Below are 15,235 nucleotides of genomic sequence, written 5' to 3'. Positions count from 1 at the left end.
AGTAACTTTAAATTCCTTGATGTTACCACATCAGAGGTTCTTCTCTGGATCCAGTACATTATGGCCTTCGCAAAGAAGGCAAAACAGCACCTCTACATTGTTAGAAATTTGCATATATTCAGCATGTCATCTAAAACTTCTCTATATACACACAGTGGAGAGTATCCTGAGTGGTTGCACCTTGGCCTGCTATAGGAATTCCAAGCCTAAGAATGGAAAAGTCTATAAAAAGTGGCAGATACAGCCCTGTCCATCAGAGCCAAAGTCCTCCCCATCACTGAGCATATCTACAAGGAACACTGCCACAGGAAAGCAGCACCCATTATCAAGGACCCCTTCATCCAGCCATGCTGTCTTCTCACCACCAGCATTGGGCATGAGGTACAGAAGCCTTAGATCCCTTACCACCAAGTTCAGGAACAGTTATTACACTACAACCGTCAGCCTCCTGAACCAGCATGGATAACTTTATTCACCTCAACGTGAACTGACTCAACAACATATAACACACACAAAATACTGGAGGAACTCAGCAGGCCAGGCAGCATCCATGGAAAAGAGTACACAATTGACGTTTTGGGGCGAGACCCTTCATAAGGATGGACAAAAAAGAGATGAGAAGTCAGAGTAAGAGGCTGGGAGCAGGGGTGGAAGAAGTACAAGGTAGTAGGTGAGAGGTAAAACCGGGAGAGGGAGAGGGGTGAAGTAAAGTACAGGGAAGTCGATTTGGTGAAAGACATGAAAGGGCTGAAGAAGGGGGAATCTGATAGAAGACGACAGAAGGCCATGGAAGAAAGAGAAGGGGGAGGAGCACCAGAGGGAGGTGATGGGCAGGTAAGGAGATAAGGTGAGAGAGGGAAACAGGGATGGGGAATGGGGATGGGGGTAGTAATTATCAGAAGTTTGAGAAATAGATGTTCAAGCAATCAGGTTGGAGGCTATCTAGATGGAATATAAGGTGTTGCTCCTGCAATTTAAGTGTGGCTTCATCGCGGCAGTAGAGGAGGCCACGGAAAGAGGAGTGAACATTGTTGGACAGCGAGCGATGTCTTTCCAATCTATCTGGGCCAGCATTTAAATTGTCCAAACAGCATATTGCACCTTGCACTAGGACCCAGGCCCCGGCTCAGCAATATGCACCCGGTGTAGACCATTTTATTTTATTATTTGCATAATTTGTCATCTTTTGCACATTGGTTGTTCATCAGTCTTTGTTACTTCTTTATAAATTCTTTAATTTCCTGTAAATGCTTCCAAGAAAGTGAATCTCATGGTAGTACTATATGGTGACATACAAATACATCAACCTTGACTTTGACCTGCTGAGCATTTACAGCATCTTCTGTCTTTATGTGAGTGAGGTTTGGTTCAAGTTAAATGGTAGTTTCCGAATTATTTTACAATCCCAAGTAGCTTCCCCCATGACCTTATGAATGGAACTGGCTGTTCACAATCACTCAGTTCTGCTCTGACAATGTTTTTGGAAGAAATTGATTTCCAATTTTCTCATCTGTAAAGTCAGCTATTAAATAAGGAGGTGTACTTCTTTCAAGGCAAAGATACTGGGCAATAAAGAGGATCTGATCTGCGTGACATACACTACTGTAGGATCCAACCCCTGTGGTAACCATTTCAACACAGGGCTCCATGCAGAGCCGGGCTACATTACAGTGCTTTTGCACCAGGGTGTCCAAAAACACCCAGGTATGTACCCCTTGGCGCTTTGAGAAGTCTATCTGCTCTGGACTTTTGCGGCTGTGATAGAAGTCAGGTGTGAACCCCTGCCATTCCACTGGCACTCCTGCAGTGGTAAAAGAGCGATCTGATCACAGACTGTCTGTGAGGGGTGCTGTTGGGTCAGAGTGAGAGATATGGGGCTCAGGGTTGCAGCCCAGTTGGCAAGTTGAGTGCGGGCTCTTACCAGGGACAGACACCTGGATCCTACCGTCTCACTCATCATCCCCTACTGTGAGGGATGCTGCTAATTCCCCTCTTTGTATGGCTGCACAACTCTCGGTAGCACAGCGATTCTTATTAAGATTAATTCCTCAAACTTCAGCAGTTCATTGTACAAGTCAAACTCCCACATATATATTTTCAACTGCTTCCAAATTGTGTTTCTTTATCAAACTTTTTAACAAATTCTTAGCATTTCTTTGCTCTATAAAAACTTGAATATTAATTATGCCACTATCTGTGCCTCAGATGATATCAGCAGGACTTCACTGCATGGAGATTGCCTGTTAAGTTTCCTATGCCATGAGAGGGAAAAAAAAGCTTTTCGAAGTACTTCATTCATTCATTCTATTTATTTAATTGAGTAACAGCACAGATTAGGCCCTTCTGGCCACATCACCCAGCAATCCCCCAATTTAACCCTAGCCTAATCACAGGACAATTTACAATGACCAATTAACCTACCAACTGGTAGGTCTTTGGACTGTGGGAGGAAACCGGAGCATCTGTAGGAAACCCACGTGGTCACAGGGAGAACGTACAGACTCCTTACAGGTGGTGGTGGGAATTGAACCCGGGTTGCCTGGACTGTAAAACGTTGTGCTAACCACTTCAAGTAATACAGTATATGAGTGCAATCTTTCCTTTCTGTAACTTCACTTTCAAATTCGGCGGGTTTTAGATGCTGCCTAATTTGTGTTTTAGAGGGTAGAACTTTCCTTCAGATTTGTTTTGAAGCTCTGTTCTTTTTAATTTAGAGACTAAAACTCTGCCAGTTTCAAGCAACACACACACAAAATGCTGGTGAATGCAGCAGGCCAGGCAGCACCTATAGGAAGTGGCACAGTCGACGTTTCGGGCCGAGACCCTTCGTCAGGACTAACTGAAAGAAGAGATAGTAAGAAATTTGAAAGTGGGAGGGGGAGGGGGAGATCCGAAACGATAGGAGAAGACAGGAGGGGGAGGGATAGAGCTAAGAGCTGGAAAGTTGATTGGCAAAAGGGATATGAGAAGATCATGGGATGGGAGGCCTAGGGAGAAAGAGGGAGGGGGAGCCCAGAGGATGGGCAAGGAGTTATAGTGAGAGGGACAGAGGGAGAAAGAGAGAGAGGAGAGAGAGAGAGTGAGAGAGAGAGAGAGAGAGAATATAAATTAATTAATTAATTAATAAGGGATGGGGTATGAAGGGGAGGTGGGGCATTAACGGAGGTTAGAAAAGTCAATGTTCATGCCATCAGGTTGGAGGCTACCCAGACGGAATATAAGGTGTTGTTCCTCCAACCTGAGTGTGGCTTCATCTTGACGCATGAGGAGGCTGTGGATAGACATATCAGAATGGGAATGAGACGTGGAATTGCCAGTTTCATGTCCTTTCACTTTGCTGTCATGCCTTTGCTGAAATTCAGAACGCTTTGGCTGTTCTTTTACACTGTTTGTGACCAGTTTTAATCATTTATAAAAGTTGCCAGCTCTGATTCCTGCTGTTTATTTAAGCATATTTCTGGTGACTAGAGCAATGATGTTAACAACCAGAAAACGTGGGTTGAGAATTTGAATTATGTTGCATAAATCAGGTATAACAAAGCTGGTAATTGTGAATTTATAATGAAGTTGTAGAACTGTCAAAAATAAAACTTGCCACTGGTTCAGTAATGTGCTTAAGGAAAGGAAAAGTATCAACTTTACTCATTTAATTGGTGTGGTTGGTGTTGCTTGATAATTTTCTCAATGAATTTGATGTAATTAAATTAATCATTTTGTATTGGTTTACAGTTCCTACAAGGATGATAGTCACATTCATAGTTAAATGAAAAGGAACCCTGAAATTGACTATTTCTCTGCCAAGGGTTCAACTAGAAGCTGGAAGTAGAGTTTTATTCATCAACAAAACAGAACAAATTTTTTCTGATAATTTTATCCTCAAGGGTAATGATACGTAGGAACAGTGTTACATACCTTCGACCATTCTCCAGTCCGCCACTTGTAGCAGTTGGAATGGTCCTCACACTCCTCCTCCTCTCTGGGCTTAGTTGCAAGATCACATTTTCTTTGAGGATTGGTGCAATTCACTGTCCTGAGATGGATTCCTCGACCACAGTCTGTTGAACACTACAGAGATCGGTTACAGTCAGTGTTTCAATTCTCCTTTCACACTTCTCACTCGTTTTCCCATTTGTTAATATACCTTATCATACTCAATGAAAAAGAATTGTATTAGCACTTCTGTGCCAGGTGCAACTTTTCAGCATGTTCACAAAGCTACAACAAAACAATATTTCCTAAGTGTGGTAAAGCAGCACTAACGGGAAAGGGGAAGGAGAAGAAAAGGGTGGGGTGGAGTAGTGACAATGAGGAGAGAATAAAGACTCTGAATTAGCAAGAGCAATATCAGAGGGATCGCAGGAGGTAGGTGACTAGAGTTGTCAAAGTGCTGAAGGAACTCAGCAGTCAGGCAACATCTAGGGAAGGAAATAGACAAGTGGCATTTCAGGCTCTGGACTGGAAAAAATGATGGTAGGTAGCCAGTATTAAAAGATGGAGGGAAGGGGCAGAACAAGAGGTGGTGATATGTGAATCTAGATGAAAAGGGTGATAGATGTTGTGCTGTGACAGATTTAATAAATATTGTGCCTCCCTGCTGTTCCAGCTGCAAAGCCTATAAAGTTTGCATCAAGTATAGACTGGCTGGCTGTAGATTTTTATTTCATATGATTACTAGTAAGAAAACTTGACGACGATAAAGAAGGCTTTACATCATTACAACATTAGATAGTAGTTTAATCAGTTGGAGTTCACTACTAGACAGGAGGTCATTTGATCCATAATTCTGACTAACTTTTGGTTCTGTTTGCTTGATATTTTTGTAATAATCTGATGAATATTTCCCCTTCTGTTTTTAAGCAGCTCTCTTTCAAAATCTTCTACTGAATCTGTTCCTGTAGCCTTACAAGCTCATCCCAACTCCGGATAACTTGCTGTGCAAAAATAACTCTCCAGTGAGTCAGTGAGAAATCCAACAAATTCTCTTTCTTCACAATCCCAGCATCTGAAGTATTAATCCCACTCCATTCACACCTAGACTCAGACTATTCCCCTCTGTATTTCTAGCTAGTTTGTGCTTTTTATTTCAGGTTTCCAACACCTGTAATTTTCTTTACATCTCAGTAGCCTGCCTTGAGATAAGGCTTCTCTCAGTCCATCATCTCACACTCAGCCTGAATGGATGACTTGGATTAACATCAGAGTTAAGGTAGCTGGACAACTCAGCATTGGAATCTACCGATGTTGCTTGTTTGGGTGTGTGACGGGGTCCTGAATTACCCCTATGAACTGTGCTCGATTACCCCTATGGACTATACCTTTAAAAAGAGAGGGAGAATTGTTCAACACCAGACACCTTGTTATTAAGAGAGAGCGAGCCAAAGACTGCTTTGAGATGGTGTTATGAACCCCTAAGGTTCATATTTTTTGTGGACTGTCACTTTAAGGCACGCGAAAGAACTGAGACTAACTTTTGGATTTCTGCTGAGTTCGGAGAGAGAGGGCACTGAGCAGCTCATGGGTCGCTATGGTGACCAAGGGCAGTGTTATTTGATGGACAATTGATGTTATGGTTTCTCTGCAGCGTGTTTACTTTTTACAAGGACACTGGTTTCAGCTTCTGTATTTTTAAAGAGAGAGAAGGGAGGAGTTATTTGAGAGACAGTTGGTACTCAGCATGATTAGATAAATAGAAGGTCAGATCATAGACCTGACACACATGATTTTGGGCACTGAATGAGCTTCGTTGTGCCCACCGAAGAAGTGGATTTTGGAGGACCGATCAGGTGGATCGATCAGTGGCTCTCGCAATGTGGACAGGGTGTGACCGGTGGGGACTTATTTGTGTGCCCAACCCTCGCCTGGGTTGATAGTTCCACCACAGAAGAACGGTCCCCTTTTTTGTGGTCACAGTTGGTGAGCTTTAAAAGGATTTCGGTGGACAACAGGAAGATCGATGGTGTCAGCTCACATGAAGACTCAAATCTCTCCCTCTCTGTCTCTCCATCACTACTCAACTAAATACCACGAACTGAACTGAACTTTATTCATTATCGTAAGACTATCTATTTACCCCTAGACTTGAAAAAGTTTGGTTTTCATATATATTCCACACTTACTTATATATAATCATTGCTAACCAGTTTGATTTATCTGCATTTATATTACTGTATTGCATAGTTACTAATAAATATTATTAGTTAATAGCAATACCGGACTCCAAAGTGGTTTCCATTTCTGCTGGTTCTTTAACCCGTCACGGGGTACATGACAGGGTGCCATCCTAGTCTCAGACTCCAATCAGAACTTCTCAGACTCCTTTACTGAAGGTTTTACTGCAAAGTTAGCAGAAGGTACCTTAGATGAAATGGCATTCAAAAACCTAAACGTTTGATGAATCAGGAGCCTTTCCTGAGATTAACACAAGCAGCAGTGCAATAAACCTGCTGAAGGTGAGCAACATATCAATATTTTTGATTTAATTCATTGGGAGGTGACGGATTGCAGATTGAGTAGAGGATTTAACATAGCTGAAAAATTTATTACCCTATGGGCTGCCATTACAGGGTAAGAAAGGTCACATTAGAAGCACACTGTTTATGAAGTGAAACAGAAAAACACAGAAGTGCCACAGCACCTGGAGCTAAAACATAGCTTCCTCCACACAAAGAACTGTTCGCATACTGGTTCCAATATATTCAAATGTAGCAAAGATTCCAGCTGAAACACTCAGCAGATATTATTCATTGTGCAAAATCAGCCTAGTGCTCCAGTCTTCATCCTTCTTTCCTCCACCCATCACCAATCCTATGACTATGCCAATAAAGAGCTGCAGTGCAAATCCAAATTCTCCATTGCTCAAAGTATATGCTTTTTCCTCCCACGCAAACAATGGAGGTTAGTTCACAGTGACTTGCTCCCAGCTAGTGTACTCTATCTCCATATTCTTCCCTTTAAATCCCCCTTCACAACATGTGCTTTTGACTCAGCCTTTAGAGTTCTTGTGAATTGTGATGCCTTGGAAAGTTTTTCTACTTTAAATCTCAGTGCTTAAAAAGAGGCAGGAGAGATCGGGAATCTTGTAAGTATTCACAGTTTCTGTGCCATAATGGCAGTTTCTCAGCACACATCTCAGAATAAAGGATAACTTCTCTGTTGTAAGACAGAACATCACCTTCAGCTAATAGAAACGGTAGGCATAAAACTTCTACTCATAAAAGTGATAAAAGAAAACAAAAAAATCTGGCTGATTTGCCATAGAACAATATCTGAACTTTCCTGCTGAAAGATTTACTTAACAAATCTAACTATGTGATCATCCTCAAACAGGATCTCTCCTACTTAGTTAAGCAAAATATATTTGTGATTTTTTTGTGTCTGTTTTGGTCTTCTGCATCTAACAGTTGAATACCTCTATCAAGATGAGAACTAATTTGTATGCAATGCAAAACTCAGCAGATGCTGGAAAGCTGAAATAAAAACTGAAATTGCTGGAAACACTCAGGCAGGTCAGGTAGTGTCTGTTGGGTGGCAACACTAAACGATCTTCCTTTGTAATGGGAAAAATGAGCAATCAAATGTGCTTTAATTTGCAGGAAAGAAGGAGCAGTGGTAGACCAAAGACAATGTCTGTGATGGGTTGGACATGTACTGGAAAAGCCACTGATGTCATTGTTCACAATGCTCAAGGTGAGGCCTCACTAGTGCATTATAAAGCCTCAGCATCACATACCTGCTCTTGTATTCTAAACCCCTTGAAATGAATGCTAACATTGCATTTGCCTTCCTCACCACTGACTCAATCTACAAGTTAACTTTTAGGGTGATCTGCTCAAGGACTTCCAACTCACTTCGCATCTCAGATTTTTGGATTTTTTAACCATTTAGAAAATATTCTGCATATTTATTTCTACTACCAAAGTGCATGACCATGCATTTTCCAACATTGTATTTCATTTGCCACTTTCTTGCCCATTCTTCTAATCCATCTAAGTCCTTCTGCAGCCTACCTGTTTCCTCAACACTACCTGCCCCTCCACCAATCTTCATATCACCTGCAAACTTGGCAATAAAGCCATCTATTCCATCACCTAAATCAATGATATGCAGCATAAGAAGAAGTGGTCCCAACACCCACCCCTGAGGAACACCACTAGTCACTGGCAGCCAACCAAAAAAGGATCCTTTTATTCCCACTTGCTGCCTCCTACCAATCAGCCAATGCTTTAACCATGCCAGTAACTTTCCTGTAATACCATGGGCTCTTAATTTGGTAAGCAGCCTCATGTGTGGTACCTTGTCAAAGGCCTTCTGAAAGTCTAAATATACAACGTACAATGTAATTTCCTCAAAGAATTCCAACAGGTTCATCAGGCAAGTTTTTCCCTTGAGGAAACCATGCTGACTTTGTCCTATCTTGTCCTGTGTCACCAAGTACTGCATAACTTCATCCTTAACAATTGACTCCAACATCTTCCCAGCCACTGAGGTCAGATTGACTAGTCGTATAAGTTCCTTTCTGCTGCCTCCCTCCTTTCTTAAAGAGTGAAGTGGCATTTGCAATTTTCCAGTCCTCTGGCACCATGCCAAAGTCCAATGATTTTTGAAAGATTATTACAAATGCCTCCACAATCTCTACCACTTCCTTTTTCAGAACCCTAGAGTGCAGTTTTGGGTGCTCTGTGTGGCTTACATACCCTTAGGTCTTTCAGCTTTTTGAGCACCTTCTCCCTTGTAATAGTAATGCACTCTCCTTTCTTCCCCCACACTCTACAACCTCTGGTACACTGCTAAGTGTCTTCCACAGTGAAAACTGATACAAAATACTCATTCAGTTCATCTGCCACCTCCACATCCCCTGCTGTTATTTCTCCGGCCTCATTTTCAAGTGGTCCTATATCTACTCTCATCAATCGTTTATTTTTTACATACTTGAAAAAGCTTTTACTATACACTTTGATATTGTTTGCTAGCTTGCTTTCATATTTCATATTTTCCCTCCTAAAGATTCTGTAGGTTTTTAAAAGCTTCCCAGTCCCCTATGGTCCTGCTAATTTTTGCTTTGTTGTATGCCCTCTCTTTTGCTTTTACATTAGCTTTGACTTCCCTTATCAGCCACAGTTGTACTATTCTATTTGAGTATTTCTTCATTTTTGGAATACATCTATCTCTCTCTCATTTTTCCCTGAAACTCACGCCATTTCTGCTCTGCTGTCATCCCTGCCAGCATCTCCTTCCAATTTACTTTGGCTGATTCTTCTCTCATACCACTGTAATTTCTTTTACTCCCCTGAAATACTACCATATCAGACTTAACTTTCTCCCTATCAAATTCCAAGTTGAACTCAGTCATATTGTAATCACTGCCTCCTAAGGGTTCTTTTACCTTAAGCTTCCTAAATACCACCGGTTCATTACGTAACACCCTATCCAGTATTGCTGAATCCCTCATCGGCTCAATGACAAACTGCTCTAAAAAGCTATCTCATAGGCATTCAACAAACTCACTCTCCAGAGATCCATTACCAGCCTGATTTTCCCAATCAACCTGCATGTTGAAATCTTCCATGACTATCATAACATTGACCTTTCTGACAATCCTTTTCTATTTCCTGTTGTAATCTGTGGTCCACATCCCGGCTACTGTTGGAAGGCCTGTCATCAAACTCCTTTTATCCTTGCAGTTTCTTAACTCAGCACCAAGAATTCAACATCTTCCAATCCTGTCACACCCTTACCAGCAGAGTCACATCACTCCCTCTGCCTACCTTCCTATCCCTCCGATACAATGTGTAACCTTGGACATTCAGCTCCCAACCACAACCATCCCTTAGCCATGATTCAGTGATAGTCACAAAATCACACCTGACAGTCTGTAATAGTGCAACAGGATCATCCACCTAATTCCTTATACTTTGTGCATTGAGATATAACACTTAGAGTACTGTATTTGTTACCCTTTTTGATTCTGCATCCCCAATGCACTGATACTCTCCCTGCTGGCTGCAATTTTGTCCTATCATCTGCCTGCCCTTTCTGACGGTCTGACTGCATGCTATCTTTGCTTTTTTTAACCATCCATCCTATCCTGAGTCGCTTCACTTCTGGTCCCACCCCCTGCTAAATTAGTTTAATCCCTCCCCAACAGCTCTAACAAATCTGCCCGGGAGAATATTGGTCCCCCTCGGGTTCAGGTACAACCCGTCACTTTTGTACAGGTCATACCTCCCCCAGAAGTGATCCCAATGATCCAAGAACCTGAAGCCCTGTCCCCTCCACCAGCTTCTCAGCCATGTACTTATCTGCAAAACCATCCTGTTTCTACCCTCACTGGTGTGTGGCACAGGACACAATCCAGAAATTACTACCATGGGGGTCCTGCTTCTCAGCTTTCTGCCTAGCTCTCTAAATTCTATTTTCAGGATCTCTTTGCTGTGTCATTGGTTCCAATATGTACCAAGACACCCGGCTGCTCTCCCTCCACCTCCGAAATGCTGTGGATGCGATCTGAGACGTTCCTGACCCTGGCACCTGGAAGGCAAATACCATTTGGATGTCCCATTCACGTCCACACCATCTCCTGTTTCCCTGACTATTGAGTCCTCTATCACTACCATTCCTCTCTTCTCCCTCTTTCTCTTCTGCACCACGGACCCATGCTCAGTGCCTGTAACTTGGTCCATATGGCCTTCCCCTGGGAGGTCATCCCCCACAACAGTATCCAAAACAGTAGACTTATTATTGAGGGGAATGGCCACAGGGGTGCTCTGCGCTAACTACCTATTCACATTTCCAGATCACCCTGCGCACACACAGTTCACACATTTCCTTTTCTCCCGACAGTCACCCAGCTACTCGCCTCCTGCAACTTAGGGGTGGCTACTTCCTTATAACTGTGATCGATTATCGAGTAGGGGCTGTACTGGATCTGGTAGTAGGTAATGAGCCTGGCCAGGTGACTGACCTTTCAGTGGGTTAGCAGTAAGGGAATAGTGACCACAATTCCTTAAGTTTGAAGATAGCTATAGATAAGAACAAATATAGACCTTACGAGAGAGTATTAAATTATGTGAGCATTAGGAAGGAACTAGGGAGAGTTAATTAGGAACAACTGTTTTTGTACAAGTCAAGTTCAGACTTGCAGAGGGTGTTTAAAGACCAATTGCACAGAGTACACGACAGGTATGTTCCAGTCAGAAGGAATGACAAGGGTGGCAAGATAAGGAAACCCTGGATGTCCAGGAAGGTGATTTAATTTTGTCAAGAGGAAAAAGGAAAGTATGTAAAGCTTTGGATAGCTACAATCAAACAGAGCCCTTGATGATTATAGAAGTGCTAGAAAGGAAATTAAGAAGGGAATTAGGAAAGCCAGGAGAGGCCACGAAAAGTCTTTGTCAGGTAGACTTAAAGAGAATCCCAAGGCATTCTACATATACATCAGGAGCAAGGGGATAACTTGAGAGAGGGTACGACTACTCAAAGATAAAGATGGGGGGAAACATTTCTTGGATGCAGAGGATGTAACTGAGGTCCATAATGAGTACTTTACTTCGGTATTTACCAAGGAGAAGGATGTGGAGGTTAGGGAGATCAATGCCGAGGTTTTTAATATGCTAGGGCATTTTGAAGTAAAGGAGGAGATGGTATTAAGTTTCTTAAAGAGCATTAAGGTGGATAAGTTTTCAGGGCCTGATGAGATGTACCCCAAGTTATTGAGAGAAGCAAGAAAAATGATTACTGGGGAGTTGACCAATATATTTGGGTTCTCTCTAACCACAGGCAAGGTCCCAGAGGATGGCGAGTAGATAGTTTTGCCCCATTATTCAAAATGGAACATGGGATAACCCTGGAAAATATGATGAATCTCACATCAGTGGTAGAGAAGTTACTGGTGAGAATTCTTAGAGATAGGATTTATGAGCATTTGGAAAGCCATGTCTTAATTAGGAAGAGCCATCATGTTTTTGTACAGGGCAAGTCATGTCTTACTAACTTGATTGAGTTTTTTGATGAGGTGACGAGGTGACAAGGGTGATTGATGAAGGTAGATCTGTGGATGTAGTCTACATGAATTTTACTAAGATGTTTGACAAGGTCAGTCATGGGAGGCTCATCCAGAAGATTAAGATGTACAGGATCCATGGTGAACTGGCCATTTGTATTCATAACTAGCTTGCCCATAGAAGGTGGAGGGACATTCTAGCTGAGGTCTATGGTTGGTGGTTGCCCATAGAAGATGAAAGGACATTCTAGCTGGAGGTCTATAGTTGGTAGTGTTCCACAGGGATCTGTACTGGGACTTTTGCAGTTTGTGATGTGCATAAATGACCTGGATGAAAATGTGGATGAGTGGGTTAGTAAGTTGCAGAAGATGCAAAGATTGGAAAAGAATACAGCAGGATATAGATCAGTTGCAAATATGTGTGGAGGAATGGCAGTTTAACCCAGCTAAGTGCAAAGTGTTGCAGCTTGGTAAGTCAAATATAAAGACACTGTTAAGGAAAAAACTTTTAACAGTGTTGATGAGCAGAGGGATCTTGGGATCCAAGTTCATAGCTCCCTGAAAGTGGCTACACAGGTTGATAGGATGGTTACGAAGGCACATGGCAAACTTGCCTACTTGCCTTTATCAGTTGAGACAAAGTCAGGAAGTTATGTTGCAGCTTGATGAAACTGTAGTTAGGTCGCATCTGGAGTATTGCATACATTCTGGTCACCCCATTACAGGAAGGATGTTGAGTTTTTGGGAAGGGTGCAGAAGAGGTTTACCAGGATGCTGCCTGGATTAGAAAGCATGTGCGGTGACAACTGAGGTTGGGCTATTTTCTCTGGAGCAGCAGAGGCTGGGAGGAGATCTGATAGGGGTTTATAAGACAATGAGAGACACAGATAGAATAGACAGACACTATCTTTTTTCCCCAGGTTGAAATGTTTATTACTGGAGGATGTGCATTTAAGGTGGCGGGGGGGTGCGTAATTTCAAAGGAGGTGTCAAGGGCATGTGTTTTTATAGAGTAATGAGTGCCTGGAATGCTCTGCCTGGGGTGGTGGTAGAGGCAGATACATTAGAGACGTTTAAGAGATGTTTAGATAAGCACATGAATGTGAGGAAAATGGAAGGATATGGACATTGTGTAGGCAGAGGGGATTAGTTTAATTGGCCATTTGATTATTAATTTAATTGGTTTAGTACAACATTCTCACATTGGCCTCATCAGTCAACTCAGAACCACCAAACTGAACTGGTAACAGGGTACCATGGAATCTGACAAGTTGTCTGAGAAGGCTAAACCTGATGTATTTTATGCATCTCTTTCCATTTCATTATAATCTCCCTCGTGTCATCCCTTAGATTCTGACTTTGAACCATAGAACCATGGAACACTACAGCACAGAAAACAGGCCATTTGGCCTGTCTAGTCTGTGCCAAAACTTTATTCCGCTAGTCCCATTGACCTGCACCCAGTCCAAACCCTCCAGACCTCTCCCAACCATGTATCTATCCAATTCATTCTTAAAACTTAAGAGTGAGCCCGCATTTACCACGTCAGATGGCAGCTCGTTCCACACTCCCACCACTCTCTGAGTGAAGAAGTTCCTCCTAATGTTCCCCTTAAACCTTTCTCCTTTCACCCTAAAGCCATGTCCTCTTGTATTTATCTCTCCTAATCTAAGTGGAAAGAGCCTACTCGCATTTACTCTGTCCATACCCCTCATAATTTTGTAAACCTCTAACAAATCTCCCCTCATTCTTCTACGCTCCAAGGAATAAAGTCCTAACCTGTTCAATCTTTCTCTGCACTCAGCTCCGTAACATCCTAGTAAATCTTCTCTGCATTCTTTCAATCTTACTGATATCCTTCCAATAGTTAGGTGACCAGAACTGTACACAATACTCCAAATTCATACTCACCAATATCTTATACAACCTCACCATAACATCCCAACTCCTATACTCAATACTTTGATTTATGAATGCCAGGATGCCAAAAGCCTTCTTTACAACCCTGTCTACCTGTGACGCCACTTTCAGGGAATTATGTATCTGAACTCCCAGATCCGTTTGTTCCTCAGCACTCCTCAGTGCCCTACCGTTTACTGTGTATGTCTTACCTTGGTATGTCCTTCCAAAATGCAACACTTCACACTTGTCGGCATTAAATTCCATCTGCCATTTTCTGGCCCATTTTTCCAGTGGGTCCAGAAACCTCTGCAAGCTTTGAAAGCCTTCCTCGCTGTTCACAACGCCTCCAATCTTAGTGTCATCAGCAAACTTGCTGATTCAAATTACCACATTATCATCTAAATCATTGATATAGACAACAAACAACAATGGTCCCAGCACAGATCCCTGAGGTACACCACTAATCACAGGCCTCCAGTCTGAGAAGTAATCATCCACTACCACACTCTGTCTTCTCCCACACAGCCAATTTTGAATCCAGTTTACAACCTCTTCATGGATACCTAGTGTCTGAACCTTCTGAACTAACCTCCCATGTGCATGCCATCTTGGTCAATGTCTCCCATCCACTACATAATTTACTGGGTGGGCACAGGAGTACATTCAGCCAGAGACTCATTCCATCGAGATGCAACACAGAGCGTCATAGGAAGTCATTCCTGCCTGTGGCCATCAAACTTTACAACTCCTCCCTTGGAGGGTCAGACACCCTGAGCCAATAGGCTGGTTCTGGACTTATTTCATAATCTACTGGCATAATTTACATATTACTATTTAACTATTTATGGTTCTATTACTATTTATTATTTATGGTGCAACTGTAACGAAAACCAATTTCCCCCGGGATCAATAAAGTATGACTATGACTATGACTATGTGGGACCTTGTCAAAGGCCTTACTAAAGTCCATGTAGACAACATCAACAACCTTTCCTTCATCTACTTCCTTGGTAACCTCCTTGAAAAACTCTACAAGATACCTTAAACACGATCTACCACACACAAAGCCATGCTGACTATCCTTAATCAGCCCTTAGCTGTCCAAATACTTGTATATCCGATCTCTCAGAACACCTTCCAATAAATTACCTACCACTGATGCCAGGCTCACTGGCCTGTAATTACTTGGTTTACTTCTGGAGCCTTTTTGAAACAATGGAACAACATGAGCTACCCTCCAATCCTCTGGCACCGCACCCGTGGCTAAGGACATTTTAAATATTTCTGCCAGGGCCCCTGCAATTTCTACACTAGTCTCTCTCCAGGTCTGAGGAA

The 15,235-nt window shown here is 42.4% G+C and overlaps 1 protein-coding gene across 1 annotated transcript in view; it reads right to left on the bottom strand.

The window, feature by feature from the left end:
- Window positions 1–15,235, bottom strand: part of adamts17 (ADAM metallopeptidase with thrombospondin type 1 motif, 17) — a 583,128-nt gene that overhangs the window by 29,169 nt on the left and 538,724 nt on the right. The window contains exon 20 of the mRNA XM_072278384.1: window positions 3,913–4,065. Within this exon, the coding sequence (XP_072134485.1) occupies window positions 3,913–4,065 (153 nt within the window). The remainder of the gene's footprint in view (window positions 1–3,912; window positions 4,066–15,235) is intronic.

This window comes from Mobula birostris, chromosome 14 (assembly GCF_030028105.1).
Source record: "Mobula birostris isolate sMobBir1 chromosome 14, sMobBir1.hap1, whole genome shotgun sequence".
NCBI classification, from domain to species: Eukaryota; Metazoa; Chordata; class Chondrichthyes; order Myliobatiformes; family Myliobatidae; genus Mobula; species Mobula birostris.
The sequence above is the reverse complement of the archived record's forward strand: the minus strand, read 5'-3'. Positions and strand labels throughout refer to the sequence as shown.